Here is a 26,894-nt window from a genome sequence, read left to right as displayed (position 1 = left end):
GGGTCAATTAGTGGGGGTTCCACTCTTCAAGATCACTGAAACCCAGTGGTTCCCTGGCCCACCCACACAGAGCAGTTGTGCATCTTCTCCCAGATCTGGCAAGTCATAGATTTTACAGGTTTTGAGCCCCTGACAGGGAAGCTTTACATTACATTATCAGATGAAACCAGAGTCCTTTTCAGAAACACACTATTTATTCTCCAAAGTCTATTTAACAAATGGCCTCAGTAAATAGAGTTGGGAAAGTGGCTTTAACCTGATCACAGGGCTTTTCCTCCCTTGCAGAAGATGACCCTGACAAACAGCACGTCCTCTCAGGCTCTAACCGGCCTCAGCCAACCCCACCTGAGGTCTCTTCTTGTCCAGCTGTGGCAATGTGAAGAGAGGAGGAAGAAACAGGGATGTTGGACTTGTGAACAACTGAAAATTTCACAGCAAACCGTTTTCTGAGTATTGTGTTTCAAGGCTGCTACTTGGCGTTTGACAATTTTCCATCTCTTGGGCAGATAGATGTGATCTTCCTCCCTTCTTGTCCAAGTGTGCCCACCTTGGTCGGTGCTGCGATTACGGTTTGCTCTTAGAATCACAGAATAATAGAATCATAGAATAATAGAATCACAGAATAATAGAATCACAGAATCATTTCGGTTAGAAAAGACCCTCAAGATCATTGAGTCCAGCTGTTAACCCAACACTGGCACTAAACCATGTCCATAAGAACCTCATCTACGTGTCTGTTCAACCCCTCCAGGGATGGTGACTCCAGCACTGCCCTGGGCAGCCTGTTCCAATGCCCCACAGCCCTTTGGGGAAGAAATTTTTCATAATCCAATCTAAACTTCCCCTGGTGCAACCTGAGGCCATTTCCTCTCATTGTACTGCTTGTTACTTGGGACAAGAGACCAACATCCTCCATGCTCCAAGCTCCTTTCAGGCAGTTCAGAGATCAGAAGGTCTCCCCTCAGCTCCTGTTCTCCAGCTGAACCCCCCAGGTCCCTCAGCCGCTCCCATCACACTTGTGTTCTTCCACCACAGCGTTCAATGTTTCTGCCGTGCTCTTCAGCCCAACTGCTCTTACCACAAGAGCACTAGAGGTGGGATCTTCTCCGTGGGGCAATACTGTGTGTTTCTGCTAATTATAGAGACTGTTTTGTGCTGAGTAGTGAAACAATTTGGAGAGATCTTATCTACGGGGGGGCTGTGATGTCACCCTTGTACTAGGATGACATCAATAGCTCAGCTGCTCTAAGACAGTGGATGGCCTTGTCACTTCTGTCTGCGACAGCCAGGAAGGGACTGGAGTGAGGCAGAACCTTTCCCGTTCAATAAATGTAGATTGTAATTATAAAGGACTGTATTCATTGTCCTATTCATCAACTTATGTGTGTTTACTGGGTAAAAGCATTTATTAAGAAGCTCTGTAATCCATCAGCACTCCAAGGAAAGTAAATCGCAAGGTGGACCACAGTAGATCACTCCTCTTGGATCAGATGGTCACTTAACCATTTTCTTGGTTTCTGAGCTTCTGAGGAAGATGCATCACTGCATTGACAGCGAACCTGAGTTATATAAACTGTGGCACAAATGTTTTTCCAAAGCCTTCTGGTCTGCCTTTTGTGGTTTCCAAACATTCTCTTCCTCAGCATCAAGGGTTCCATCCATACACCAAGGTTGCTTCTGCTTAGCTGAGCATCCCAGCAGCCACAGTGGTCACCTCAGAATGTGCAGGAGATGCTGGCAGCCTCAGAGGGACAGCTTGGATTGCAAAGTTATCAGGGAATTAGTATCCGCTAGCTCAGGTACACACTGAGCAGCCCAGCTATTCATTGGAATATCTGTAAGGCCAGACTCAGATGAACCTTGATAGAGGATGGCAATTAAGTTCATTGCATTAATGAATTCTTTGTGGTGCATGACAAACCTGGTGTGATGTTTTGTCCGAATTTTTAAGATGATAGTCTGTTTGTCACGTCTCACAGGGCAAATTCCTTGACCCCTGCAGCATCTGCTCACCTCGAAGACCTGTATGAGCTTGTTTTCATACCAGGCTGTGTGTTGTTTGGAAGGATACAGACCTTTAGGAGAGCAGGACATGATTTACTGGGCAGAGAAGACTTACTGTGAACAAACTCTTTTCTGTTGGCCTGAGAGCTGTTTGATACACTGCTCCTGCTTAGACTGGAAACTCGTCCTTGTCATTAGCTGCGCTAACCATGCATCTTGTTTCCATAGCCTACTTGAAATGAATCCTTGTGTGGAAACCTGCACTGTCAAGGCCAGTAAGGAAGGAAGAAAAATGGATGCTGTGTGCACCCCAGATGTTATTAGAGCATCTAGTTCTGCAAAAACAGCTGCTGAGGGTATATATTTCCCTTCTGTCTTTGCTTTAGGCTTTGGGTTACTCATGTTTGTTAAAGGATGAATGTATTTGGTCTTCATAAAATCTGCGAAGGGCAGGGAGGTTGGTTGTGACTGTTTCAGTTCCGAGCCTTCCATGCGGTGTTTTTGGTGTGCTACAGGAGCTCTGCTGGAAAACTGGGAAAGTCAGCAGAGGGGAAGCGAGAGTCAATGTGAATTAGAGCATCCACGCTGAGGTGTGAAAACCCTCCTTGCGGGTAAGCAGCAACTTGCCGTGGATCTCTTCGCAACATGATGGCCTCTGTAAAGGCAAGTGCTCACGGAGGGTATGACTTAGGGCCTGATTTTTCCCTGCCTGGCTCGTTACCAATACACACGAATATATCTCAATTCATCGTTCTCATATGTGGGATGTAACTTTCATCTGTTTCCTTTGTTTAGATGTGAAGTTACAAGACAGTAGGTGAATGGGCATGTATAGAAAAGCCTTCAGGGAACAAATGAAGCTGTTTCCTTCTGCAAAGTAGTGTGGCCAGCAGGATCAGGGAAGAGACTGTCCCCCTGTGCTGGGCACTGGGGAGGCCAAACCTCCAATCCTGGGGCAGTTTTGGGCCCCTCACGCCAGGAAAGCCCTTGAGGTGCTGGAGCGAGTTGAGAGAAGGGAACGGAGCTGGTGAGGGGCTGGAGCACAAGTGTGATGGGAGCGGCTGAGGGACCTGGGGGGTTCAGCTGGAGAACAGGAGCTGAGGGGAGACCTTCTGATCTCTGTACTGCCTGAAAGGAGCTTGGAGCCAGGGGGGTCGGGCTCTGCTCCCCAGGAACAAGCGCCAGGAGCAGAGGAAACGGCCTCAAGTTGCGCCAGGGGAGGTGGAGGTTGGATGTGGGGAACAATTTCTTCCCCAAAGGGCTGTGGGGCATTGGAACAGGCTGCCCAGGGCAGTGCTGGAGTCACCATCCCTGGAGGTGACTAGAAGACGTGGAGATGAGTTTCTCAGGGACATGGGGTAGTGACAGTGTGAGGTTAATGGTTGGACTCGATGATCTTTTTTCTAGCCAAAGTGACTCTACGATTCTATAAAATAATGAACGCAACTCTAGGAATTCCCACTAGCTGGTTCCAGCACAGCTCAGGGCTTCTTGAGGACTGTGTAACCTTCAAAACTTCAACCAGTGGCCTTTCTGGTACGTTCTCAGGATAACCAACTGTTCCCTTGTTATTTTATATGTTTCTTGGATATAAAATCAATCACAAATTATTCTGTGGGTGACACAACTACACTGCAAGCACTTCAGAGCAGCAAAAGTGGCAAGCATGGGGAGAGATTGAGGCCCTAAATCTGAAGAGAGCAGGTCATTAAGCTTCTCTTTTTGCCCTGAGACAGGATCTACCAAATGTATATCTTTGCTGATGGAGGTGTTCCTCACCTGCTCTTCAGTCTCTTAGCAACAGAAACTCTGTTCTCTCCCCAAGTCAGGCTTTCCATTACTTCCTTACAGATAAAAGTTAGTCTTAATGAATAATCTTGCTGCTATTTGAGTATGTGGCTTCAAAACCAATGTATTATTGTTGTTGTTGTTATTGTTGTGGTAGTGGTGATGCTTTCTACTGTAAGATTGGTCCCTTGTGTCCTCCAACTACTTCTGCTCTTCATAGAACCATCTCTGTTCCCTTCTCCTTTCCCATTTTTTTGGATGATTCTTGTTGCTCTGGAGTGTCATTAGTTGTGTCTCATCCCTCTTGTAAAATCCTTCATCATGAAAGTGGAAATTAGCATCACGGTTATAGAAGAAACCAGATAAAATACCTGCTGTCAGTGCGTTAGCAGTATTCACGTGTCTCACAGTGCAGTGGACAAATTACTGTGTCCAAGAGGAGCTGCCTTTGCAGGATGCGATCCTAAGTTCACAAAAATATGTCGATTAGAAGAGGGCAGCGACACAAAAGCATCTGGGAGAGTCCTGAGGGCTTTATCCTGGAATGTTACTGTGCAGGATGCCGTTCGCTTCCCTTATGTGGAGAAATGTGACTGCAGTCTAATATATACGTACATAGTGCTGGAGTAAATCCTGCTGCAGAAAATCCTGCTTTCTCTGACCAGCCTGCCCAGAGAAAATGTGACCTTTCAGGCCCTGATCTTCCATGGAGCGTTGAACAGCAATTGAACCAAAGAGCATCAGGCTCACTCTTTTAATTGAAAAGAATGACTTCTGAATAAAATCTTCCCCATCTCTTCTCCTTCAAGGAAATGGCAATCCAGTGTGCTGCACACGGCTGGGTGCAAAAGCAACGCCGGTCACTCTTGAAGGGAAGATGACAACTGACTTTGATCAGTACGAGGGTCTCCTTTGCCTGCCAACTCAATGTGACACCTTGTTGTGCACAGGCACAGCCTGTGTCAGATCTGGCGGGGATGATGAACGTCAGGGTTAAACCGGTTCAGCGCCACAGGGAGAAGATGTTTCTTCTTTTCGCATTCTGCGTGGCTCAGCTGTCATCAAAGTGAAGCTCAGTCTCCCTCACTGGTGACTCTTTGTGGCTACTGTGGCACATTTGGACACAACGGGACACAACTGGTTTTACTACCTGTGGCCTCAGCCCAGCAGAATGACCTCATTGCCCTTTGGTGCAGAAACCAACTTTGTTCAGTCAAGAGGATCTTTACTGGAACAGGGACTGTAAGAATCAGAACCAGACAGTTAGGACACCGTGCTTCGAAACTGGAGGTACACGCTATCAGTACACACACTCGCATTTACAGCCCCGCGTGTTTGGCAAACTCAGCTCCTGTGCAGCTTTTAGCATGTCATGAGAGTCTGCTGGGTCATTCTGTGCAGGAGATGGGCATAGATATTCCAAGAAGAAAACTCATCCTATCAACATACATGGTCTTCTAAATAGGAGGCCACGTAGAGAATAAAGTTAGTGGAGCTGCATATCCATACCAAGGATCCCAGTGAGTGTTAGACTCTGGGGTAAGGTGGCCACTCAGATACTGTTAGACTCTAAAAGTGAAGATTAATCTTAGAAAGGGAATTAATTTTATGTCAGTATATTGAGCTGGGATACGATGGCACTCTCCATTGGACACACTTCTTTTTAGGCTGTTTTGAAATACACTAATAGTAGATGTGTCTACAGGGCAAGAGTGAAAGACTGTAAATGCTTCATGGGGTTATTAACCCAGGCCCAACATTTTTGGATCTCAGCCACAGGAATGTGACCTGTGAGCTGACAAGCCTTCTGAAGAAAATGCAGTCCAGTCTCCACATGCTCCAAAGCTCTCTGTGCTGTGGTTTTGAAACTGTGCTTCTTGCTCACAAATTCTGCCTTTTCATTTCCCTTCCTGGGGACATGATATTCATTTGAAGCACCTGTGTAGGTATTTCACACCAACAATAGAGGAAGCAACTTCTACAAATCAAGGGTGGGTATCAAGTGGATGGACCAGACTCTGTTCTGTGGTGCCCAATGACATGATGAGGGGCAACGGGCACAGACTGAAACACAGGAGGCTCCATGTGAACATGAGCAGAAACTTGTTTGCTGGGAGGTGCCAGAGCCTGGCCCAGGCTGCCCAGAGCGGGTGTGGAGTCTCCTTGTCTGAGACATTCAAACCCGCCTGGACCCACCTGTGTGATCTGCTCTGTGACCCTGCGTGAGCAGCTGGGTTGGACTGGGGGATCTCCAGAGGTCCCTTCAACCCCAATTCTGTAAAATCTTTTTCTTTCCCCCAAAGGCATCACTGTAAAGAGAGCTTTGGGGTGCCAGATACCTTCCAATTTGGACCCATACAGAGATCCATCTGTGTGCAAGGCCCCTGGAGGGTCTACCTCGTCTCAGGCTACAGTTTTATAATGCAATGCTGATCTCCTTTGCACTTTTGCACAGGGTTTGTTCTTTCCACGTGACTGGGAGGTGCACTGGTGGCTGGAGCAAAGGGCTCTCTTGAAGGTAAAATTAGGTCACAGAAGGCCCCTCTGTGAGTCCTTACTGGCCTGGGCTTGCACAAATCATAGAATAGTTTGGGTTGAAGGGACCTTCAAAGCTCCCCCAGTGCCCCCCCTGCCATGAGCAGGGACATCTTCACCAGCTCAGGTTGCTCAGAGCCCCGTCCAGCCTGGCCTGGGATGTCTCCAGGGATGGTTCAGCCACCACCTCTCTGGCCAACCGGGGACAGGCTCTCACCACCCTCAGCACAAACAGTTTCTTCCTCATGTCTGGCCTGAATGGAGGTGCATTACCTGACACCAGGATCCCTGCGGGTGTCTGTCCAGCTGGTAGCCTAACAGGACAGCCACAGACTGAAGCCTGTGGTGAACCTTCCTGGAAATGATGTTAAGTCTCCAGCGAGAGGTGACCGCACTCAGCAGCCAGCTGGGACCCCTGTACACTAGTTCTATCCTTTTTCTCCAGTGCTCTCCTTCAGTTTCTTCATAGTTTCTCTGCTTTGCCTGTCTCAGGGCTGTGAGTCTCCCCTTCAGTCTCTCAGGCCCTTATGTGCTATCTGTTGCCCCCATCTGCTGTACTTCTCTCCAGCCCACCTCTGCATCATTTACTCAGACCAAATGTCCTGAACTGTCTGTTCTTGTTTGCAGACAGACCACCGCAGGGCAAGCCGGTCTGCTGGGGCTGACACCCTGACACTCCCCAAATCGATGTGCTAATACCACATGGAGACAGCGAGGACAATGTCATGATGGCTGCTGGCCAAACTTTCTTCTAGAGAGGGGCCTTACTTGGCCAAAACTGCAGAAACCCAGTAACGTGACATAGAATCATAGAATAATTTTTGTTGGAAGAGAGATGCCACCCAGGCACTCCTCATTTCCTTGGAAAACGGTAGAGGTGAATGTGGCAGGAAGTTCTTAATGAGCAACCAAGGGGGATTAGAAGACCCTGGTGCAGTTTGTGCAATATATTTGGACTTGAATATGATCCTGTGTCACACTTTCTACAATTTTTAGCAGCGTTCTGGTGTTTTGCAGCCCAGGAAGTAGGGCTGGATGTGGGAATCTCACTCCTAAATCAAAGTTCTCCGGCCATTTCTGGCTGAGGGAGTAGGTGACTTCAGGCAGCAGAAGATGCTGCTGGCAAGGGAAGCTTGTGTGTTGTTCACCTTCTCAAGAGAACATTGAGTACGTGGATCAGTAGGATTTATTCTGAAAGACAAAGGAGATGAGCTGCTAGCAAACAGGACATGGTGTTTGATGGATCACTGATTTGATGGACCATTGCAAGTCCATGAGACAAGTCTTCTCCTTGCCAGCAGCATTTGTACAGAGTGCTTCCAGAGCTCCAGGCCCTTCTCCTCCTTTCTTCTACTGAACTGCACCTCTAGCAAACATTACTACTTTTTTTCCCCTTATTACAAACACTTCTCTTTCACAACCATAAACAACCTTAACTCCCCATGCAATCTTGATGAACAAAGGCTTTGAGATAAGATTACATTGCCACAGAGATGTTTATAAGACTTTTTTTTCTTCTTCTTCTCATGTTAATGAATTGCACCACTTGGCAGGCAGGTTGAGGATTGTACCAGCTTAGCTACATAGAATTAGAAGGCACAAAGCAGGCGTATTATCCAGCATGGGTACTACAAGATTACCTGAGTTTGAAGGCATATGGGTGAGTTTGTGGAGGAGGAAAACATTAATGACTGTAAATAAACTGAATGTGAAGATACTATGTCTGGTTCAGAAGGTCCCTCAGCTCTAGATCACAGAGGTCTGAGAGTATTGCGGGGAAAAAACTGCTGTTAGAAACAAAAATAATGGATTAGGGTGATCTTCGCTTGATTTGCGGGGGTTGCTTTTATGTTCTTAGTTCGGTTCACTGAGTTATGAGTAATACCTGCCTGACCACAGGATGAGGAACCTCACGGAGCTTTGCAAAGTAACCATTCACTAGAAAAATGCTGTTTTTCAAGGCCATTTATTGTAAGCAGAACACTGAGCCATAAGGAAGCCAAGTGCAGTAATTACATTTGTGAAATGTGGGTCCTTTCTGCTGGCTGGACCCACCTGATTGTTATTCATGCAACGGAGTCATTTGTGTGTGCTGTTGAGATTATCAGTTTCTGTTTTAAATATGATTACTGCCTGAGTCATGTTTACCCTCAGTCTCAGCAGAACTTATTTTCTGTGTCTGAAGATGCTCCTGAAGGCAAACCAGCCTCCTCCTTTGACCTGGATTTCACATTTGAACATATCTTTTTGAAACGTTACCTATCTTTTCTGAAGTCTGTTGTATTTCACAGTGCTTTGCAGATTATAGTCTTTCCATCTTGCCTGATTTCTGCCCATAAATAAGTGACAGTGGGGAAGAGGAGAGATAAACCACCTTCCAGCTTTTGTTTTTTTGTCTCCCTCCACATAGAAATGCAAATGTCTAATACTTTATTTATTCCTGAAGTCTTGCCATCAGTGTTCTGCCATTAATTACCCCAGAAGATAGTTACCATTGTCTTAGAGGACTTTCCCCTTCATCTTTCTCATTATAGAGCTCCTCTTTTTGTTTTTTGAGGTTTTTTTTTTTGAATACTCCAAAGCCTTTCTGGCATTTAAACTCTGATAAATGAACCTGCTCTTGAACTTTGGTATGTATTCTTTCTTGCAGGTAGAAGTATTTTCCATCTGTATGCTGATTATCCAACAGTCTTACTCTCAAGTATACAAATCCTGCAGAACTCAGCATTTTACCATTTTACTTCAACAGTTGATTAATCAAAAGGTTTTCTTTGGTAAAATACTCTTGTTGCTGGCCCTTCTTCTCACCCAGCGGTGTCATCACCAGCAGCCCTTGTCCTGCTCAAGGAGTTGAGCAATAGGTCACCCGATCCTGGTGAGAAATGTTTTCACTGTATCTTGAATTAGTTCCTTAACCATATCTTGACTTTTCACAGACAGGCAGGATTTGTGACATCCATGTCTCACAGCCCAAAACAGAGGATGCTTTGCAGTTAGAAATATTATTTTTGGCAGCATTCGCAAAAAGGGCAAACTTGGTACAGAGTGGCAGCCTGTCCCCACCGCTCCCCTCACACCTTCCAGACTGCTCCACAGCCTGAGTTTATCTTTGCAAACCTGAACTCGACCAGCACCATGTTGTCATAGCATCACAGAATTATTTTGGTTGGAAAAGACCTTAAAGACCATCGAGTCCAACCGTTAACCTCACATTGTTCCTAACCCATGTCCCTAAGAATGTCATCTACATGTCTTTTAAACACCTGTGGGGATGGTGACTCCACCACTGCCCTGGGCAGCCTGTTCCACACCAAAGCTCGGCTGGTGGCTGGTGATATCAGGTCTTGGGGGACCTTGTGTGTCTGCTCTGGTGAGACCCCCCTGCAGTGCTGGTCCAGCTCTGGGTCCTCAGCACAGGACACACATGGAGCTGCTGGAGAAGGGCCAGAGGAGCCCCAGAAATGATCCGAGGCTGGAACAGCTCTGCTGGGAGGACAGGCTGAGAGAGTTGGGTGTTCAGCTGGAGAAGAGAAGCGCCGGGGAGACCTGAGTGTGGCCTTTCCATACATAAAAGGGGCTGACAAGAAAGACGGGGATGAACTTTTGAGCAGGGCCTGTTGTGATAGGACAAGGAGTGATGGTTTTAAATTAAAAGAGGGGAGATTCAGGCGAGACATGAGGCAGGAATATTTGACACTGAGGGTGGTGAGAGCCTGTCCCAGGTTGGGCAGAGAGGTGGTGGCTGAACCATCCCTGGAGACATCCCAGGCCAGGCTGGACGGGGCTCTGAGCAACCTGAGCTGGTGAAGATGTCCCAGCTCATGGCAGGGGTGGCACTGGGGGAGATTTGAAGGTCCCTTCAACCCAAACCGTTCTGTGATCCTATGACTGGGTCCAGCCGACCCGCCTCTCAGGGTATGACGTCACATCTGCGTGGCGTCACATCACTCTCCCCTTCCCCTCCCCGAACCCCTCCCCGGCAGTCGGTGACGTCAGCCCGCAGCCCCGCCTCCTCCCCCCCTTCCCCCCTCACTCTCCGGCACCCGCAGCCGGTGGGAGCGGAGCCGAGCGGAGCGGCCGGAGCCGGGAGCCCGGCGGGGTCCGCGGGTGAGCGCGGGGCCGGGCGGTGGGGCCGCGGGGCCGGTTCGGGTGTGCGGGGCCGGGGGGCCGCTCCGCAGCCCGGGGCCGAATGAATGGGGTGCGGGAGGGGAGCGGGCGCCGTTTCCCGCCCTGTCTCATCATCCCCAGAGGCACCGGGCCTTGCCCGGGGGAAGCCGGGCAGCCCCCCCGCCCCTGCGGAGCAGCCGCGTGAGGAGAAGCTCCATTAGAATCATAGAGTCATTAGATAGTTTGGGTGGGAATAGACCTTCACAGCTCCCCCAGTGCCCCCCCTGCCATGAGCAGGGACATCTTCACAGCTCAGGTTGCTCAGAGCCCTGTCCAGCCTGGCCTGGGATGTCTCCAGGGAGGTTCATCCACCACCTCTCTGCCCAACCTGGGACAGGCTCTCACCACCCTCAACACAAACAATTTCTTTCTCATGCCCTGCCTGAATCTCCCTCCTTTCGTTTAAAACCATCACCCCTTGTCCTGTCGCAACAGGCCCTGCTAAAAAGTCCATCCCCAGCTGTGGGGCTGTAGCACTTTGATCTTCAAACCTCCTGCCTTCCCTTGGACCGTCTTCTCAGCAGAGACATGATGTGGGATTACATGTTTTCTTCATACATGTAGCTCGCACCAGCCTCTTTACTTCACCTTTGTAAGCCCAGTGTGAAGTAAATCTTACTTACCAAGAGCCTCATGCTCTTCAGTAGGTGGTATAATGTTTTGTTTTGTTTTGTTTTTTTTGGTGGCTGAGGTCAGATGTCTGGTCGGTCCCTTGGTGTTTGAAGCTGACGTCGTTTCTTGGCGGGCATTGAGTGGGATACGGCAGCGTCCCATGGTCATGCATCACCTCTGGAAAACAAGCCGCGAAGGTTGTAGTGTGTGTCAAGGTTATTTTAACCGAGGTTAGCCAACAGCTGCCTGCCAGAGAGAACAGAGAGCAACCCGGCCACCCTCTGCCCTGCCCTGGTACATAGAGTCACAGAACAGTTTGGGTTGGAAGGGACCACAAAGCTCCTCCAGTCCAACCCCTGCAATGAGCAGGGACATCTTCACCCAGCTCAGGTTGCTCAGAGCCCCGTCCAGCCTGGCCTTGAACACTTCCAGGGATCCACATCTTCTCTGGGCAGCCTGTTCCAGTGCCTGACCACCCTCATGGGGAAGAATTTCTTCCTTGTATCTACTCTAAATTTCCCCTCTTTCAGTTTAAAGCCATGACGCCTTGTCTTATCCCTACATGACCTTGTAAAAATCCCCCTCCTGCTTTCTTGTAGGTTCCCTTTAGATAATGGAAGGTTGCTATGAGGTCTCCCTGGCATTTCTCTTCTCCAGCTGAACAGCCCAACTCTCTCAGCCTGTCCTCCCAGCAGAGCTGTTGCAGCCTCGGATCATTCCTGGGGCTCCTCTGGCCCCTCTCCAGCAGCTCCATGTGTGTCCTGTGCTGAGGACCCAGAGCTGGACCAGCACTGCAGGGGGGTCTCACCAGAGCGGAGCAGAGGGGCAGAACCACCAGCCTCAACCTGCTGCCCATGCTCCTTTGGATGCAACCCAGGATATGATTGGCCTTCTGGGCTGCAAGTGCACATTGCTTGATCAAGTTGAGCTTCTCATCAGCCAACACCCCCAAGTCCTTCTCCTGGGGGCTGCTCTCAATCCATTCTCTGCCCAGGGTGTATTTGTACTTGGGATTGCCTCACCCATGTGCGGGACCTTGCACTTGGCCTTGTTGAACTTCATGATGTTCACACGGGCCCATCTCTTAAGCCTGTCAAGGTCCCTTTGGACGGCATCTCGTCCCACCATGGGACATAGGGAGGGAGGCAGGGTTCCCTTACCCTGGTTTGAAGCTCTTTGAACCAGAAGAAATGCTGACAGGGGACATGTGACAGCTTTGGTCTTTCCAGCTGTCCCAGCTGCATTAAGTGTTGGTTGAGCTGGGAGTGTCCCTTAACTGTTGCAGCTTGAGTGCCCCCAAATGTAGTGATGTGATGGACTTCCCAGCTGGCAACACTTGGAGTCACAGAATGTCCTGAGTTGGAAGGGACCCACAAGGATCATTGAGTCCAACTCCTGTCCCTGCACAGCACAACCCCAGAGGTCACACCGTGTGTCTGAGGACATTGTCCAGTCTCTTCTTGAACACTGTCAGGCTTGGGGCCGTGTCACCTCCCTGGGGAGCCTGTTCCAGTGTCCAGCACCCTCTGGGTGAAGAAACTTTTCCTAATGTCCAACCTGACCCTTCCCTGGCACATCTTCCTGCCGTTCCCTGGAGTTCCGTCACTGGTCACCAAAGATAAGAGCTCAGCCCTGCCCCTCCTGCTCCCCTTGCGATGAAGCTGCAGCTGCCCCGAGCTCTCCCCTCAGTCTCCTCTTCTCCAGGATGAACAAACCCGGTGACCTCAGCCGCTCCTCATATGGCTTCGCCTCCAAACCCTTCGCCAACTTCATAGCCCTGGTGCCCACTTTAGCACTGGGGAGTAAGGCTTTCCTGTGGGGCAAGCAAGGTGGCATGCGCTTCATCTCCTGGATGTCCAAGATGGGCAGCATCTTTCCACTTGAGCTCTTCTTGATGCAGTTGGAAAAAGCAGAGGAGCTTTCCAAGGCGTAAACCCTTCCTCAGGTCTGAAGCAGAAACTGTTTTGGAGAACGATAATTTGGAGTTCGGCAAATTGGTGTGGACCATGTACCCGAGGATGTTTTGAAAGTACAAGTGGTTGGGAATCTGTGAGATCCTGAGCCCTAGAAAGTATCATCTTAACTTTCTTTGAAAGAAGCAAGTTTTAGATTTCTTTGGTCAGCTCTGGTGGAACATCCCGTGGCCTCTCGGCAGCTGTGCAGCCCCCAGAAATACTGTAGGAGCTTTTGGGTTTGGTTCTGATCTGTCTCTCCTGCCTCTTTCCTATTTGAATTAAAGCTTATTGTTGTGGGATTTTCCAGACCAAACCCATGAGTTTTTTACCTTTCTTATCACCGTAATGTTCTATTAATAGCTAATACATACGAAACTACTGGCTTCTATAAACATGTTTTTGTATTTTATATGAGCAACATGTGCTTGCTGCTTATATAAATATTTGGAAATCTTGCACAGGAGCAGCAGCTGGCAGTTAACTTGCTAAATGTCATTTTACGAACCCGTTTCTTTTTTCCCCTCTTTTCCCTCTCCCTGTGCTGTAATCTTCTTACCAAACTCACAAATTTCCTGCTGTCCGAGGGAGATTATTGCTTTACATTTGAACATGTGTTTGCTTTGTACTAATCCCTTGCAGGGCTACTAATTAGTTTAAAACCCATCCCTCAGAGATGACCCTGGGTTGTGATGTTGTGTTAGTTAAAGCAGCTGCCTGCACAGCTTCAGGGTCCTCCGCCTGTCATGAAGCTAAGGACATTTCAAAATCAAGCAAATGTGAAGAAAGTGATACCCCTGGTTGTTGGTGCTCTCACGCTTTTCTCTCTCTCTCTCTTTAAGGTGTGGGACAACTCCTACATTCCGTCAGGTTTTTGATTGGCTTTCAAAAGAGGCCGTGTCCTATAAATTGCCATCTCCGCTCTGCTTCTGCACTGTCACCAGCTGAGGGGCAGGTGAGTACAGCAGAGGGAAAATTCCTGCCTGCATTGCTTAATCCTCAGAATTAGCGTCGGTTGTTAATTTAAATTACTGAGGCGGAGGAAGCGATTTCCACATTTCAGGGTAAAGTTTCCTCATTTTACTTAATCTAAAAAACAAAAAAGTTAGTTTCCAGTATTGGTTTGGGTCAATGAGTAAAACCAGTGATTGAGAAATTTTCAGGTCATTACCCACCCTATTTGGAGGGTGGTGTTTTAAAAATACATATTTTTTTATCATGGAATTGCTTAGGTTGGCAAAGATGTTTAAGATTGTCAAGCCAAACCATTAAAGTTTTCTTTCCATTTCCTAATAGTACGGAAGTATTACTCTTTGGGATAGTAAGAAAGAGGAATCTATCAATAAAGTTTTTTACATCACTTACGTTGATAATTTTTGTATTCTGAGCTGTTAATAACTCCTTGAAGTTATTTAGGACGGGAAAGTCTGATCTAGCAGAATGGGCTTTTCTGTCCAAGTTTTGCAAGTAATTCACTGTGTTGGGGCTCCCTTTATCTCATGATTGGTTTGGGAAATGTTTTTAAGGAGTGCTATTAATTTCTTTATATATTTGTGCACTTGATGGCAAATTTTAGAATAGCTAGTTACACCATTTTTTCCCCCTTCATATTTGAAATAGAAATAAAGGCCTGTCATAGGCGGGACTTTTGCATGGTCAGCAAGGGGTGTTTCAGTGCCTTATATAAAATGTGTATATTGTTCTTTTGGGTCAGCCTAGACTTGCAAGTAAATTCTCAGCTTAAGCCTGTGTGGTTTTGCTCCAGGTACATTTGGAGAAAAAACAGGTGGGAAACCAATCTGATCCTAACGTGGCATTTTTAGTAGCAACAAACTTTAGTTTGGACCTTGTTCATAGAGCTCAAAATGCCTTTTCAGGTACTCCAAGGGGAAATTTTCTGCAACAGAGATGGATGAGTCTCTCTTGGTGCTCTAAGAGCTTTTTGTTGTCCCAATACAAAATGAGAAGGGATTACTGGGGCTCTTTAAAGGGCTAATGCTGCCAGTCCTCTTAGGTTGGTTTCCTAGGGAGAAACATGTTTTATGGGGTCGAATTATCTGGATATGTCTCCCTGCTGCCTTCCTCCTCCTCACTTCTAAGTACTTTTGTACCTCTTGACTAATTTTGAGTGGGGTTGACAGGGACTGAGTCTCAAAGCCAGCAAGAACGTGTCTATTTTGTGAAACTGGGCTTGCAGGGGAAGGAAGAATCTTATCAGCGCCTTGGCTGAGCTGCAGAAAACAGTTGGGGTGAGAAGGGACCTCTGGAGATCATCTGGTCCACCTCCCCCTGCTCAAACAGGGTGACTGGATTGGCCTAGATGATCTTTCGAGGTCCCTTCCAATCCCTAACATTCTGTGATTCTGTGATTCTGTGACCCAGAGCTGTTTGCTGAGCACTGTGTCCAGGTGGGTTTTGAGTATCTCCAAGGGTAGTGGAGATTCCACAACCTCTCTGAGTAACCTGTTCCAGCGCTCAGTCATCCTCAGAGATAAAAAGTGTTTCCTGATGGGTTGGACTAGATGATCTCCAGAGGTCCCTTCTGATCCCAACTATTCTGTGATTCTGTGGGGTTCAGAGGAACCTCTCTTGTTTCAGTTTGTGCTCATGGCCTCTTGTCCTGGGCACCACTCAGAAGAATCGTCTCTGTTCTCTTTGCACCTCCCCTACGTTGATAAAATCCCTCCTGAGCTTCTGTTCTCCAGGCTGAACAGTCCCAGTTCCCTCAGCCTGCACTCATGGGAGAGATGCTCTTGTCCCTTCATCGTCTTCATGGCCCACCAGCAAACAAGATGGATTGTACAAATCAATGGCAGAGAATCAAGCTAGGAAAAAGATGTATAAGCTCTTAGATAGCAGTTAGTTACCTCTGAGGTTAAATCCTCGAAAAATGGGGCTTCTTCTCTTTCAGTGCTCAAGGAGTTAGCTCATTTGCTCTAGTTTTATAGATGGAGTTAGATGTAGGTACGTAGGGTTGGTGTCTAACAAGGAATTGCAAGAAAGTTGGGCAAAGCCTAGAGACAACAGAGCGATTTGTTCTGTGACAGGAGAGATGCAGCTTTAATAGACCAAGCCTAGTATCAGGGAGACTGATCCCGCTCATGAGTTTGTGGCCGTGAGGTGCAGCAGAGCCTCGGCTAATTCATCAGGAGACTAATTGACCAGTGCAATAAATAAGTGAGCAAACAAGTCTAAAGGGGAAGAAAGATGTGTCTTAGAGTAAGTCACAGAATCCCAGAATGTCAGGGATTGGAAGGGACCTGGAAAGCTCATCCAGTGCAATCCCCCCATGGAGCAGGAACACCCAGATGAGGTTACACAGGAAGGTGTCCAGGCGGGTTGGAATGTCTGCACAGAAGGAGACTCCACAACCTCCCTGGGCAGCCTGGGCCAGGCTCTGCCACCCTCACTGGGAACAAGTTTCTTCTCAAATTTAAGTGGAACCTCTTGTGTTCCAGTTTGAACCCATTACCCCTTGTCCTATCATTGGTTGTCACCGTGAAGAGCCTGGCTCCATCCTCCTGACACTCACCCTTTATATATCTGTAAACATTAATGAGGTCACCCCTCAGTCTCTTCTTCTCCAAGGTAAAGAGACACAGCTCCCTCAGCCTTTCCTCACACGGGAGATGCTCCACTCCCTTCAGCATCTTGGTGGCTGCGCTGGACTCTCTCCAGCAGTTCCCTGTCCTGCTGGAACTGAGGGGCCACAACTGGACACAATATTCCAGGTGTGGTCTCCCCAGGGCAGAGTAGAGGGGCAGGAGAACCTCTCTGACCTACTAACCGTCCCCCTTCTAACGATCAGTTTAAATATGCAAATGTGCTTCTTAATACGCACTTTTTTTGGGGGAGAGTATCTTCTTAAGCCTGCGATGGGTGGTTTAGCAAGTCTTCTTTATTTAAGTAGCAGAATTCCATAAAATATCAGAAAATTCTCAGCCTTGTGTGTTGCCGTAAGTGGAAGGAACACCCACATTAACTACATGTTTGTTTTTCTGTGCATACTAGAATTGATAGAGCTGGAATTCATCTGCAGCAATTAGCTGCTCTAATTTCTTCTTGCGACCATCCTTCACTCTTTTTTTTTCTTAACATATGCACCAAGAACCCATATGAGAAAGGAATCGGCAGGGTAATCTCAAGCAAGCTAGTTTTAAATATGTTTTCACCTGGGGTCTTACTTGTTCTGTCACTTTGGGAAAGAGAGTTAAAAGTTGTCTGAAGAAGAATTTAAGTAACTGCACCTTGGGAATTATCTTTGAAAGAAGTAAACTGGAACCTCGGAAAGAGCAATTGTGGATGCACATGGGATTTGTTCGGGGTTCCTTCCCCAGCATGGAAGATTTGGAGAAAAAAACAACACAAACTTGAGTGAAGCTCAGTGTAATTTAGAGGTATTTTTTGCAGTGTGTTACTATGAGCAAATCCTGTCTTATTTTTTTGGGTGAAGTAATTAGGATGCTTTCATGAGTCCTGGGTCAATACTGCGTCTCCTTTGCTCGCTTCTCGGCCACTGTCCATCATGTGTATTAAGTTCGAGTAAAGCAGTGCTCTTTAAAGAGATTTACTGCTGCCTCTGGCTTGGCATGTTGCTGATGCAATAGAAAAGGGTTGGTTTATTTGTGACAGTCTGCAAAACTTTTAACTCAAAGTACCTGCAGTGAAGCTGTGTAATTGTGGCAGCTCACCTTGTTGAACTGTGCATTTGTTGTCTTTTGTGCTTGAAATGACTTAAAGCTTAAACTTGACCTATATTCTTACTGTTTATTATATTGGGCGCTGGGCTGTGGATATTTTCTTGAGCTCGTTCTGGTGGATACATTCATGTTACTTCACAGGCCGCTTGTAGTAGCTGTGGCTCCCGATTGGTCTTGGGCTGCATCACGCTTCTCTTAAACCCTTCAGAGTTTTCTCAGGGAGCGTCTAAAACATTTGATGTGGTTGAGTCATATGTGACTAATCTTTTTCTCTCTTTTCCCACAGTGTGTTTGAAGGAGGAAGATGCCAATTGTCCGAAACATGAGCAGAGCTGTCAGTCAGCTGCTCCAGAGCTCCGGTTGCGGATGTGGGATTCCCGTCGTGCCCGTTCGGTGCATCGGAGTCTCTCCTCGCCAGGTGACCTCCGATGCGAGCTTTCACTCCGTTTCTTTCTCCGAGTCTGATCACCCTCGAGTGCTAATTACAGGTCAGCATTCCTGTCGTAACACTTTTCCTGCCCCAGCTTCTCAGTCAAATCCCCCACTCCTCCCTCCCTTGTGAGCGGAATGCTGGAAGCAAAAGTACTCAAAATATTCTTTAATTGTGATGATCTTTCCCTTATGGTAACGGGATCACAGGCCCACATGAGGGGTGAGTGTCACGAGAATGGAGCCAGGCTCTTCTTGGTGACAACCAATGATAGGACAAGGGGTAATGGGTTCAAACTGGAACACAAGAGGTTCCACTTAAATTTGAGAAGAAACTTGTTCCCAGTGAGGGTGGCAGAGCCTGGCCCAGGCTGCCCAGGGAGGTTGTGGAGTCTCCTTCTCTGCAGACATTCCAACCCGCCTGGACACCTTCCTGTGTAACCTCATCTGGGTGTTCCTGCTCCATGGGGGGATTGCACTGGATGAGCTTTTGAGGTCCCTTCCAACCCCTGACATTCTGGGATTCTGTAATATTTCATTCCAGAAATCTACTTAAACCAGTTCATAGGGTTTTCATTGAGAATATAAAAACTTTTTGACTTGCTAAAAAAATAGTACTCATTTCTGATGTGGTACATATAATAATGGAAATCTGTGTCTCGATATCACTTTTCCTCAGATTTTTAGCTCTTGTGTGTTGCCTTTTAGGTGGTCTTGGCCAGCTTGGAGTGGGACTTGCTAAACTTCTGCGGTATGTCATGATTCTTTGATTCACTATTAGTGAGGTGTTCAAGCTTTAGCCAGAACTTTGAGAAGCAATAATTTTCAGGAAAGTTATTTTTAAAAGAATCCTAGTGACAATTGCAGATTTTATTTTTTTTTTTACCTCTTGGTTTTGTAAAATACTTTAAAATTTCAGTCTTTTTAGTTTTTACTGCTGTGGTTTTTTTGGGTTCGCTGATGTACTTTTTGTGTGTACATTGGTCGTGATTCCTAGAATAACCCAATTCTCGCTGCTGAGTTCAGTTTGCTTCTAGTTAAAAGGAAGTTTTGAGCATCTGAATCCTCAGAGGGTGATCAGTTTTCCTTTTCGCTTTTTTGGTCTGGCCAGATAAAGCTGAATTTGAGCGCTCAATAGAGAGACAAAAGCTGTAACTTTATGCAGGTTCTACAGAAAAGAACAAAACTACAAGCATCATATTGAAAAAAAATACTTAGTCCTTTACTCATTACTCCACTGTTGGGCTTTGCAACTTCAGACTTACATCTCTCTGATCATTTCATTTAAATACCTTCAGGAATAAGGTGCCCTATTCAGTAAAGCACAAACAAAAATAAAGATTAGGTTACAAGGAATTGTCACGATTTGGTGAAAGAGGAACTGATGCAGCAAAAGGAATAAATCAAAACTACATTTCTTCTGGCTCTTTCTGTTCTCCTGCCCCACATACACAGTTACCTTATTTTTTCATGGTATCTTTTCCAGAAATGTAAAATGCTCTGAGAGCTCTCCCTGGTCCATATAATCCGTATCCACACCTAATTTCTAAGATGCTATATTGACATATTTTAGAGTGTTATTTTTTTCTGCAATGGCTGATTTCAATGTGGAAATTATTGTTCTTCTGATATTGCCCCTGCAAAACAAAATAGCAGCATAGCAACTTATGAATGATCTTGGAGACTGTGGACTCATTGTACCGTGTGGGTATTTTTACACAGGAAACGCTTTGGAAGGAACAACGTGATCTTGTCTGACATTAGAAAGCCTGCGGATAATGTTTTTTATAGTGGTAAGTGATGCTGATCGGCTAATTACCAAAGTCTAATTGATGCGTGCATTAAACTGAATGAGTTGCTATTGGAAACTTCTGGATAATGCCTTCCCGCTTTGAAATCTTGCCAAGACATTGATTTCTCCTGTCAGTTATTTTTCCAGATATTGTTTTTTGCATTTTTCACCGTCTCTTTGCCACCTTGTTAACCACAATAAATACCTGAGTCAAGTTGAGCTTGGCTGTTGTGCTTCTGCTGTAAAAAGTAATGCTTTTATTGTTTTGGAGGGAACAAGCTGGAATTTAAATTTGTGTGCTGTTTTTCCATTCTCTGGCAATTTTTATTATAAGATGGATGTAGATTAGGTTAGGTAAAGGCAGCAGTTTCCCTACATTTTTCCTGATTATTTACTAATTTATTGACAAATGCTGTTCGATGCATATCTGCTGTGCAGTCAAATCCTCAATAGAGGTACGGTCAAGAAGCAGCAATTTGAATTTCATCTAGAATTTTTCCATACATCCATTCTTTTTGGCATTCAGTTTCCTACTGCTTCCATTTCTTCCAGGTCCTTTTATCTACGCAGATATCTTGGATTACAAGAATTTACGTGAGATAGTGGTGAATAATCGGATCACTTGGCTCTTCCACTATAGCGCGTTGCTCAGTGCTGTCGGAGAAGCAAACGTGCCTTTGGCCAGAGCTGTAAATATTACCGGTATGTGACAAGGGTTTCAAATTCATGGCTCCTGCAGAAGCTTGAGAAAATGCGGTGTATTTATTATAAATGCCGTTGTTTTTTCCAGGTTTACACAATGTTCTGGACATTGCAGCTGAGCATAATTTGAGACTCTTTGTTCCAAGCACTATTGGAGCCTTTGGACCCACATCTCCTCGAGATCCAACTCCTGATCTCTGCATTCAGAGACCAAGGACAATCTATGGAGTCTCCAAGGTTCATGCTGAGCTCATGGGAGAGGTGAGAATCCTTTTATTTTTATTTATTTCATGAAAGTTCTGGGAGAACTTCGTTGCTTTTGGAAGATTCCTCACTGCGGTGTTTTTTCCCCATTCTTTCCTTCCTTCAGGCTTTAATACTCAGCAGTAATCTGAGGCAGCTTTTAAGGACAAATAATCTTTTGAGTTTTGTTGGAAAAAGTACAAAAATTGGAAGCTGGCAAACATCTGACTTTCAACATCATTTCTTTCCCTGGTTAACTTTGGCTTCTCTGCCTTATCTACCAATATGATTTTGCATCAACGGCAGTGCACAAAGCCTTCCTAAAGCATGCTAGACAATGACAACTTTTGCCCCCAAAATTAAAAAGCACTCTGAAGACAAAGCCATGGGAATCTGTACGTGCACAACCTCTCAGCTTTGTAGTATTTTAAAAATGTAACATTGTTAGAGTGGATATTTTTTGCATATCGTTTCCTCACACTTTTAATTTCTGAAGGCCAGTGGCAAGTCTGAAGACTTTATTAACCTGAGCTGTCTTCACCAACTTAGAGATTTTCAGTTTCTGAACTGAGCTAGATCTGGATCCTATGTTAGAAGCCAAATCTGTATCAAGAATCAATGTCTGCCATTGTGGATGAAAATTAGAAAAGGGCAAGCAGAGAGCTCAGCTACTCAGCAAGCAATGAAGTTCAGTAGTTCTTCTTCTTTCATCTCCATTGGTTCATCTCGTGGCATATTTTTCCTGTGAAACCAATGAACTGTGTGGCCATGTCTTGATGTGTGAAACTGTGTTTCTCTCCTCTCTTACAGTATTACCATTACCGGTATGGCCTGGACTTTCGCTGCCTGAGATACCCAGGAGTTATATCCGCAGACTCACAGCCCGGTGGGGGAACAACTGGTAAGCGACTGGTGCATATTTCACAGCATTGCAAGCAAGAACATAAGCCAACACAATCATTGGAGAAATTTAATCTGTGGCAATGTAGAGCATCAATGTGGAGATGCTATTTCAACAGTGTTACAACAACACTTTTGTCCACTCCAGCCTAGGGTATAATTTTGTAACCTTAACATTTCAACAGTATCTGAGAGATTTTGGATTCATTACACTCATTGAGTTGACCTCTGAGCATCCTCCAGTGCCTTTAGAATTTCTTTCCCTGGGTGCTCAAGCTTTGATATCTTTAGGATGAGAAGAAATGGCCCCGAGTTGCACCAGGGGAGGTGTAGTTTGGGTATTCGGAACAGTTTATTCAGAGAAAGGGCTGTTGGGCATTGGAACAGGCTGCCCAGGGCAGTGGTGGAGTCACCATCCCTGGAGGGGCTTAAAAGACATGGAGATGAGGTTCTTAGCGACATGGTTTAGTGACAGTGTTGGGTTAACGGTTGGACTTGATGATCTTGAGGATCTCTTCCAACCAAAATGATTCTGTGATTCCATGATCATTTCTTTTAAAAATGTTTTGAAGCCTGCTGTCTTGCTGCAGAGCGCAAACGCTAGAATGTTCGGGATTACTTTTACCATGTCAATCATACACAGTTCTGCTGCCAGACTTCAGGCTGGAGACTTTGGAGGTGGTTTGAGGATTGTTGACTGCCATGAAGCAAACAACATGCTGAGGCAGACGAGCACACGCATCCGTTGTACTTTTCTGCAGATTACGCTGTCCAGATTTTCCACGATGCCATAAAAACCGGCAAATTTCAATGCAACCTGAAGCCAGACACTCGTCTCCCTATGATGTATGTTGACGACTGTCTGAAGGCCACCCTGGAGGTCATGGAGGCACCTGCAGAGACGCTGAGCATGAGGACATACAACATCAGTGCCATGAGCTTCACCCCTGAAGAGCTGGCCCAAGAGGTGCAGAAACACGTTCCTGAGCTGCAGGTGACCTACAAGGTGGATGATGTCAGGCAGGCCATAGGTTAGTACCAGCAGTGGGTGAGAAAAAGCATTAGATTGCTGTACATTAAGGGAAAAATGACGTTTCTTTTCCTTTTAGGCACTTGCAAATCGCTCCTGTGTGCTTCAGATCTTACATTTTGCAATTCAGCTTGAGTATGAAATAGTTTAAATAACCGGCGATAATACATTTTAAATTTTAAAGGGATTTTTCTTAAACCTCATGTTGCATGTTTCTTCTCTCTTTTCACTGCAGCTGACAGCTGGCCGATGAACTTTGACGACAGGAACGCCCGGAGGGATTGGGGTTGGAAACACGATTACGATCTCCCGGAGTTGGTGACAACAATGTTTAACTTCCTCGGGTCTGACTCCAGGATTGCTCAAGCTAACTGAAATACTTTCTAAGATGTTTACAGATGTCCGCTGAGGACCAGGAAGAAATGGCTAAATTAGTTTGTAATTTTCTGAGTCTTAGAGCATGTCAATTAGTATTTTGTTTTATAAGTAGCAATAGAGTTGGGCAGAAACATACTGTAGCTGGAACGTGCTATTAGATAAACATCACTTGGTACTGTTTCCAAGCAGAGCATTGATGGCAAACACAGAATTCTTCAATTTTCACACTTAAGCAGCTAGAAAAAAAGAGAAAAAAAGCACTTATTCCTGGCTGATGACTGTCTGGTCATTCCTGCTGCCTGTTCCTCCACAAACATCATGGGGCAATATTGTCAAACCTGATGTTTTGGGCATATCCCACAAAGTTACCAATAGGTTTTTTATTTTCCCAGCAGATCATAGTAAGATATGATCCTTTCTACTCTTTGCTTACAAAAGAGAGATCAGGAGAGTTTCTTCATGTTTCCAAAGTGTTGTTGCAATTCTAGTTTAAAGTCAAACTTTGGCTGATAGTTCATATTTGTATATATACATCTGTATATATATATATAGTGCTGTACAAACATACACTTTTTTGTATACATAGGGTACACAAAGCAGCGTTATTCATATAATGCTTATAAATGTGAAGGGGAACAGGACCTGAATGCTCGTTATGCTTTAAAAAAACAGGGTTTACAAATTAAGCTTTGTCCTGTTCTTTGGAAGTGCTGCTGCCTTCAGTTTAACCTCAGAGGTAGGTCTGGAATCCGAAGAACTGTTACTTGTATGTGAATCTGGGACATATTTCAAGAAGACAATGCCCAGGTGTGGCTCTATTGTTAATTAGCACTACTTTCGCTTATGCCAATTATTTGCCATGCTGACACAATGCCATAATGCCGGGAGCAAGTTTTAAAGGTGGGCTGATGATGGAGCCTTACGGTAAAGTCAGCCTTTAAAATGTGTTTGTGCTCGCTACATTTTCCGTGTGCACTGTAAGTGTATTTGTAGCTTCTATTTATGTGTAACCGTCATACACTTTTATTCTTTAGAAAGGAATCCAGAAGCTGAAACCGCCTTCTAGCTACAGTTAAGGGCTGTTCTGCTCGTTGAGTTTCACGCACAGGAGATTCTGGGATTAACAAGGGAGTCTGAGTAGATGCATGCGAGGAAGAGAATGTCTGTTCAAAAGCTGCTTAAGAGACTTTGAGAAGTGACAAACTGGAGAGAGAGACAGGAAAGCCATTTTAGGTAAACTATCAGTTTACATGGATATGAATCTGAGCCATGGGTTGCTCTAGCAATAGCAGGCCTTGAGCAACAGCATCTGGGAACTTTGATTTTATGTTCTTTTCAAAGAAAAAAACACCTTTCTTTTTCAAAATGACTGGAAATTCCCTATATGAATCCCTCCATCTCTTTATTTTTTTGTCTTGTATACTCCAAACTATGTGTAGCTAAACATGTTCAAGTCTTTTTCTTGCCTACAACGTGTTTTCTATATTTTCTGTGATGATGCTTTGGCAGGTGCGAGTCTGTTCCGCTCTCCGTAACCCTGCGGGGTTTCCTCAGCGAGGCGATAACTCCCATCACCAGATTTCTGTCTTGTTGTGAAGGAGTCTACGTGCCGCAGGGAATACGTTTTGTCATGAAAGTAGCCTTCAAATGAAGATTCTGTGGTGAAACTCAGTTATTTTAAACATTTGGTAAACTTGCATCTCTTGGTTTTGTACTTATTGTTGGCGCAGTCTGCGTTTCCCAGGTATTTAAGCTCAGAAACCTCTAAGGTTGTGGCCTGTTGTTGAAACCTTTTGAAAAATATTGTTTACATTTCTGAAAAGACGAGTTTTCAAACATTGGCTGCTGTTGTAACTATCACATTGTTCCAGGGTACGATTTGGCCCAATGGGCCAGCAAAGTTGGCCCTCCAAGTTAAAACCGGCTCAGGTTTTGTCCTCTGCCCTGCCAAACCAGGATTATCTCCTGGTGAACCATTAATTCTATGACGACGAGGCTTTAATACAAGCTGAAGCGTCTTGTCCGTTCCCATCTCTCCTAAGTCAGACCCTGGGGACTCCTCATTGCCTCCGTTCCACGAGATGTGTAAAATAAAGCGTTGTCGATGGGTCTCACTCCATTTCTTTGCTTCACTCGAAGTCGTGGGGTCTGTTCTCCTCTGTTCCCTGTTCAGTGAACACTCGGGAGTGAAGAGCAGAAATGTTCTTTCTTCCGAAACACACTGTGGTGTTTGTTGCACAAAAGCTCTGGATAAGGTGTTGTAGTGAAGGTGAAATTCAAACCAATGGCGTTTCGAACGCGTTTTCTTGTTGTTGTTGTGTTTTTTCTGCCAAAAGTTGCTGGCTCCATTTAGGAGCAGCCATTCAAGAAACTTATATTTCGCAACACCTGAAATAAGCCATATTGCAATAGAGAGTCATTGGAGGTAATGATGTGGTGATAGGGAATGTGGTCAGAGATGTCTGCGTGGTCTGAGTCCTGTTTGAAATTCTGTTTTTCAACCTATGACCAGTGATGCATGTGGGTTTTTTTCCCCATATCTTCCCCATTAACTTCTGGTGTAACTGTGTTACACTATTTTCTGTGTTAAACCCATTTGATGTGGTACACATATAACTTTTGCTACCAGTTGAAGTTGGACTTCTGGGCAGAGACTTCTCATGTTATTTGAGCGCTGTAGCTGTTAAATTACCTATTCAGGAAAACAAACAACAAAAAAGATGTTCCAAACATTTTTTTTCAGATATTGTAAGTTGTGGGTGTTGCCTACTTTAATAAAATCCCTTGCGGATATATCTCGTTTTGTCGTCCTTGCTTAGGGCAGGTTGGAGCGGTGATGAAGGATGCTGGTTGGTGCTGAAGCCTTTTCTTCAGCCACGGGATTTGAGACACAGAAAAAGCAACAGACACCCCCTGTTCCCCAGTCTGAGCGGTGACTCTCAGATATTTGTGTGTATATTTAACTATCTGCTGATTATTCCAGTTGCTCACGGGCGGATACAACGTGGTTACCCCTTAATCTTCAGTGAGCTGCCGGGCAGGTGTGCGGGCCATGCGTCCAAAAAGGTTGAGTTTCAAATATTTCTCTTATGCCGAAAATCTCCGCCCAAGCCTGGGATAGAAATGCAAATCCTGCTTGGGTCTGGGTCCCGTTGCGGTGACTAATTCCTAAAGTGTTAAACTTCATTCCTTGGTTGAAGCCCATACAGCTGCTTTCCACTGTTGGCTGCTTAAGATACCAGAGGGAGGTAAAGAAGAGCAAAACATTGTGAGGGCTGTGCACAAATAACCTCTGTGCTTTCGGAAAATCCCCCCTTTTGCACCTCAGGACAGGGTCAGGCTCAAACAGACCATAACATACACAGCCCAAAGACTTCTGGTGAATGGAGTCAAATCCAGTTGGTGGCTGGTCACAAGTGGTGTCCCCAGGGACCAGATCTGTTCCATCTCTTTATCAGTGATCTGGATGAGGGGATCGAGGGCACCCTCAGTAAGTTTGCAGATGGCACCAAGTTGGGTGGGAGTGTTGATCTGCTGGAGGACAGGATGGCCATACAGAGGGATCTGGACCAGCTGGATCGATGGGCTGAGGCCAATTGTATGTGGTTCAACAAGGCCAAATGCTGGATCCTGCACTTGTGTCACAACAACCCCGTGAACGC

The 26,894-nt window shown here is 45.8% G+C and overlaps 1 protein-coding gene across 4 annotated transcripts; it reads left to right on the top strand.

The window, feature by feature from the left end:
* The first annotated feature begins 2,283 nt into the window (after positions 1-2,283).
* Positions 2,284-26,121, top strand: LOC309438445 (L-threonine 3-dehydrogenase, mitochondrial). Of its 4 annotated transcripts, none has more exons than XR_014183796.1 (11): positions 2,284-2,360; positions 13,901-14,013; positions 18,045-18,246; positions 18,896-18,938; positions 19,910-19,980; positions 20,532-20,681; positions 20,770-20,942; positions 21,735-21,825; positions 22,586-22,855; positions 23,090-24,920; positions 26,057-26,121. XR_014183796.1 is itself a non-coding variant. In XM_082049824.1 (10 exons), exons 3-10 carry the CDS (start codon positions 18,063-18,065, stop codon positions 23,227-23,229), a joined length of 1,122 nt encoding a protein of 373 aa, XP_081905950.1. In that variant the 5' UTR covers positions 2,284-2,360; positions 13,901-14,013; positions 18,045-18,062; the 3' UTR covers positions 23,230-25,992. The 4 variants fall into 4 exon arrangements, 1 of the variants encoding a protein (XP_081905950.1); XR_014183797.1 differs by lacking the exon at positions 26,057-26,121 and having other exon boundaries at positions 23,090-23,288; positions 24,267-25,992; XR_014183798.1 differs by lacking the exon at positions 26,057-26,121 and having other exon boundaries at positions 23,090-24,465; positions 24,742-25,992.
* The last annotated feature ends 773 nt before the right edge of the window (positions 26,122-26,894 follow it).

The sequence above is a fragment of the Streptopelia decaocto genome, assembly GCF_964273445.1.
Source record: "Streptopelia decaocto genome assembly, chromosome: 3".
In the NCBI taxonomy this organism is placed as follows: domain Eukaryota; kingdom Metazoa; phylum Chordata; class Aves; order Columbiformes; family Columbidae; genus Streptopelia; species Streptopelia decaocto.
The sequence above is the reverse complement of the archived record's forward strand: the minus strand, read 5'-3'. Positions and strand labels throughout refer to the sequence as shown.

Excerpts from the sequence above, each read along its gene's own strand:
- LOC309438445 (XM_082049824.1), top strand. The coding sequence starts at position 18,063 with ATGCCAATTGTCCGAAACATGAGCAGAGCTGTCAGTCAGCTGCTCCAG. Across the intron at positions 19,981-20,531 it reads GGATAATGTTTTTTATAGTG|GTCCTTTTATCTACGCAGAT; the intron begins GTAAGTGATGCT and ends CATTTCTTCCAG. Across the intron at positions 20,682-20,769 it reads CAGAGCTGTAAATATTACCG|GTTTACACAATGTTCTGGAC; the intron begins GTATGTGACAAG and ends TGTTTTTTCCAG.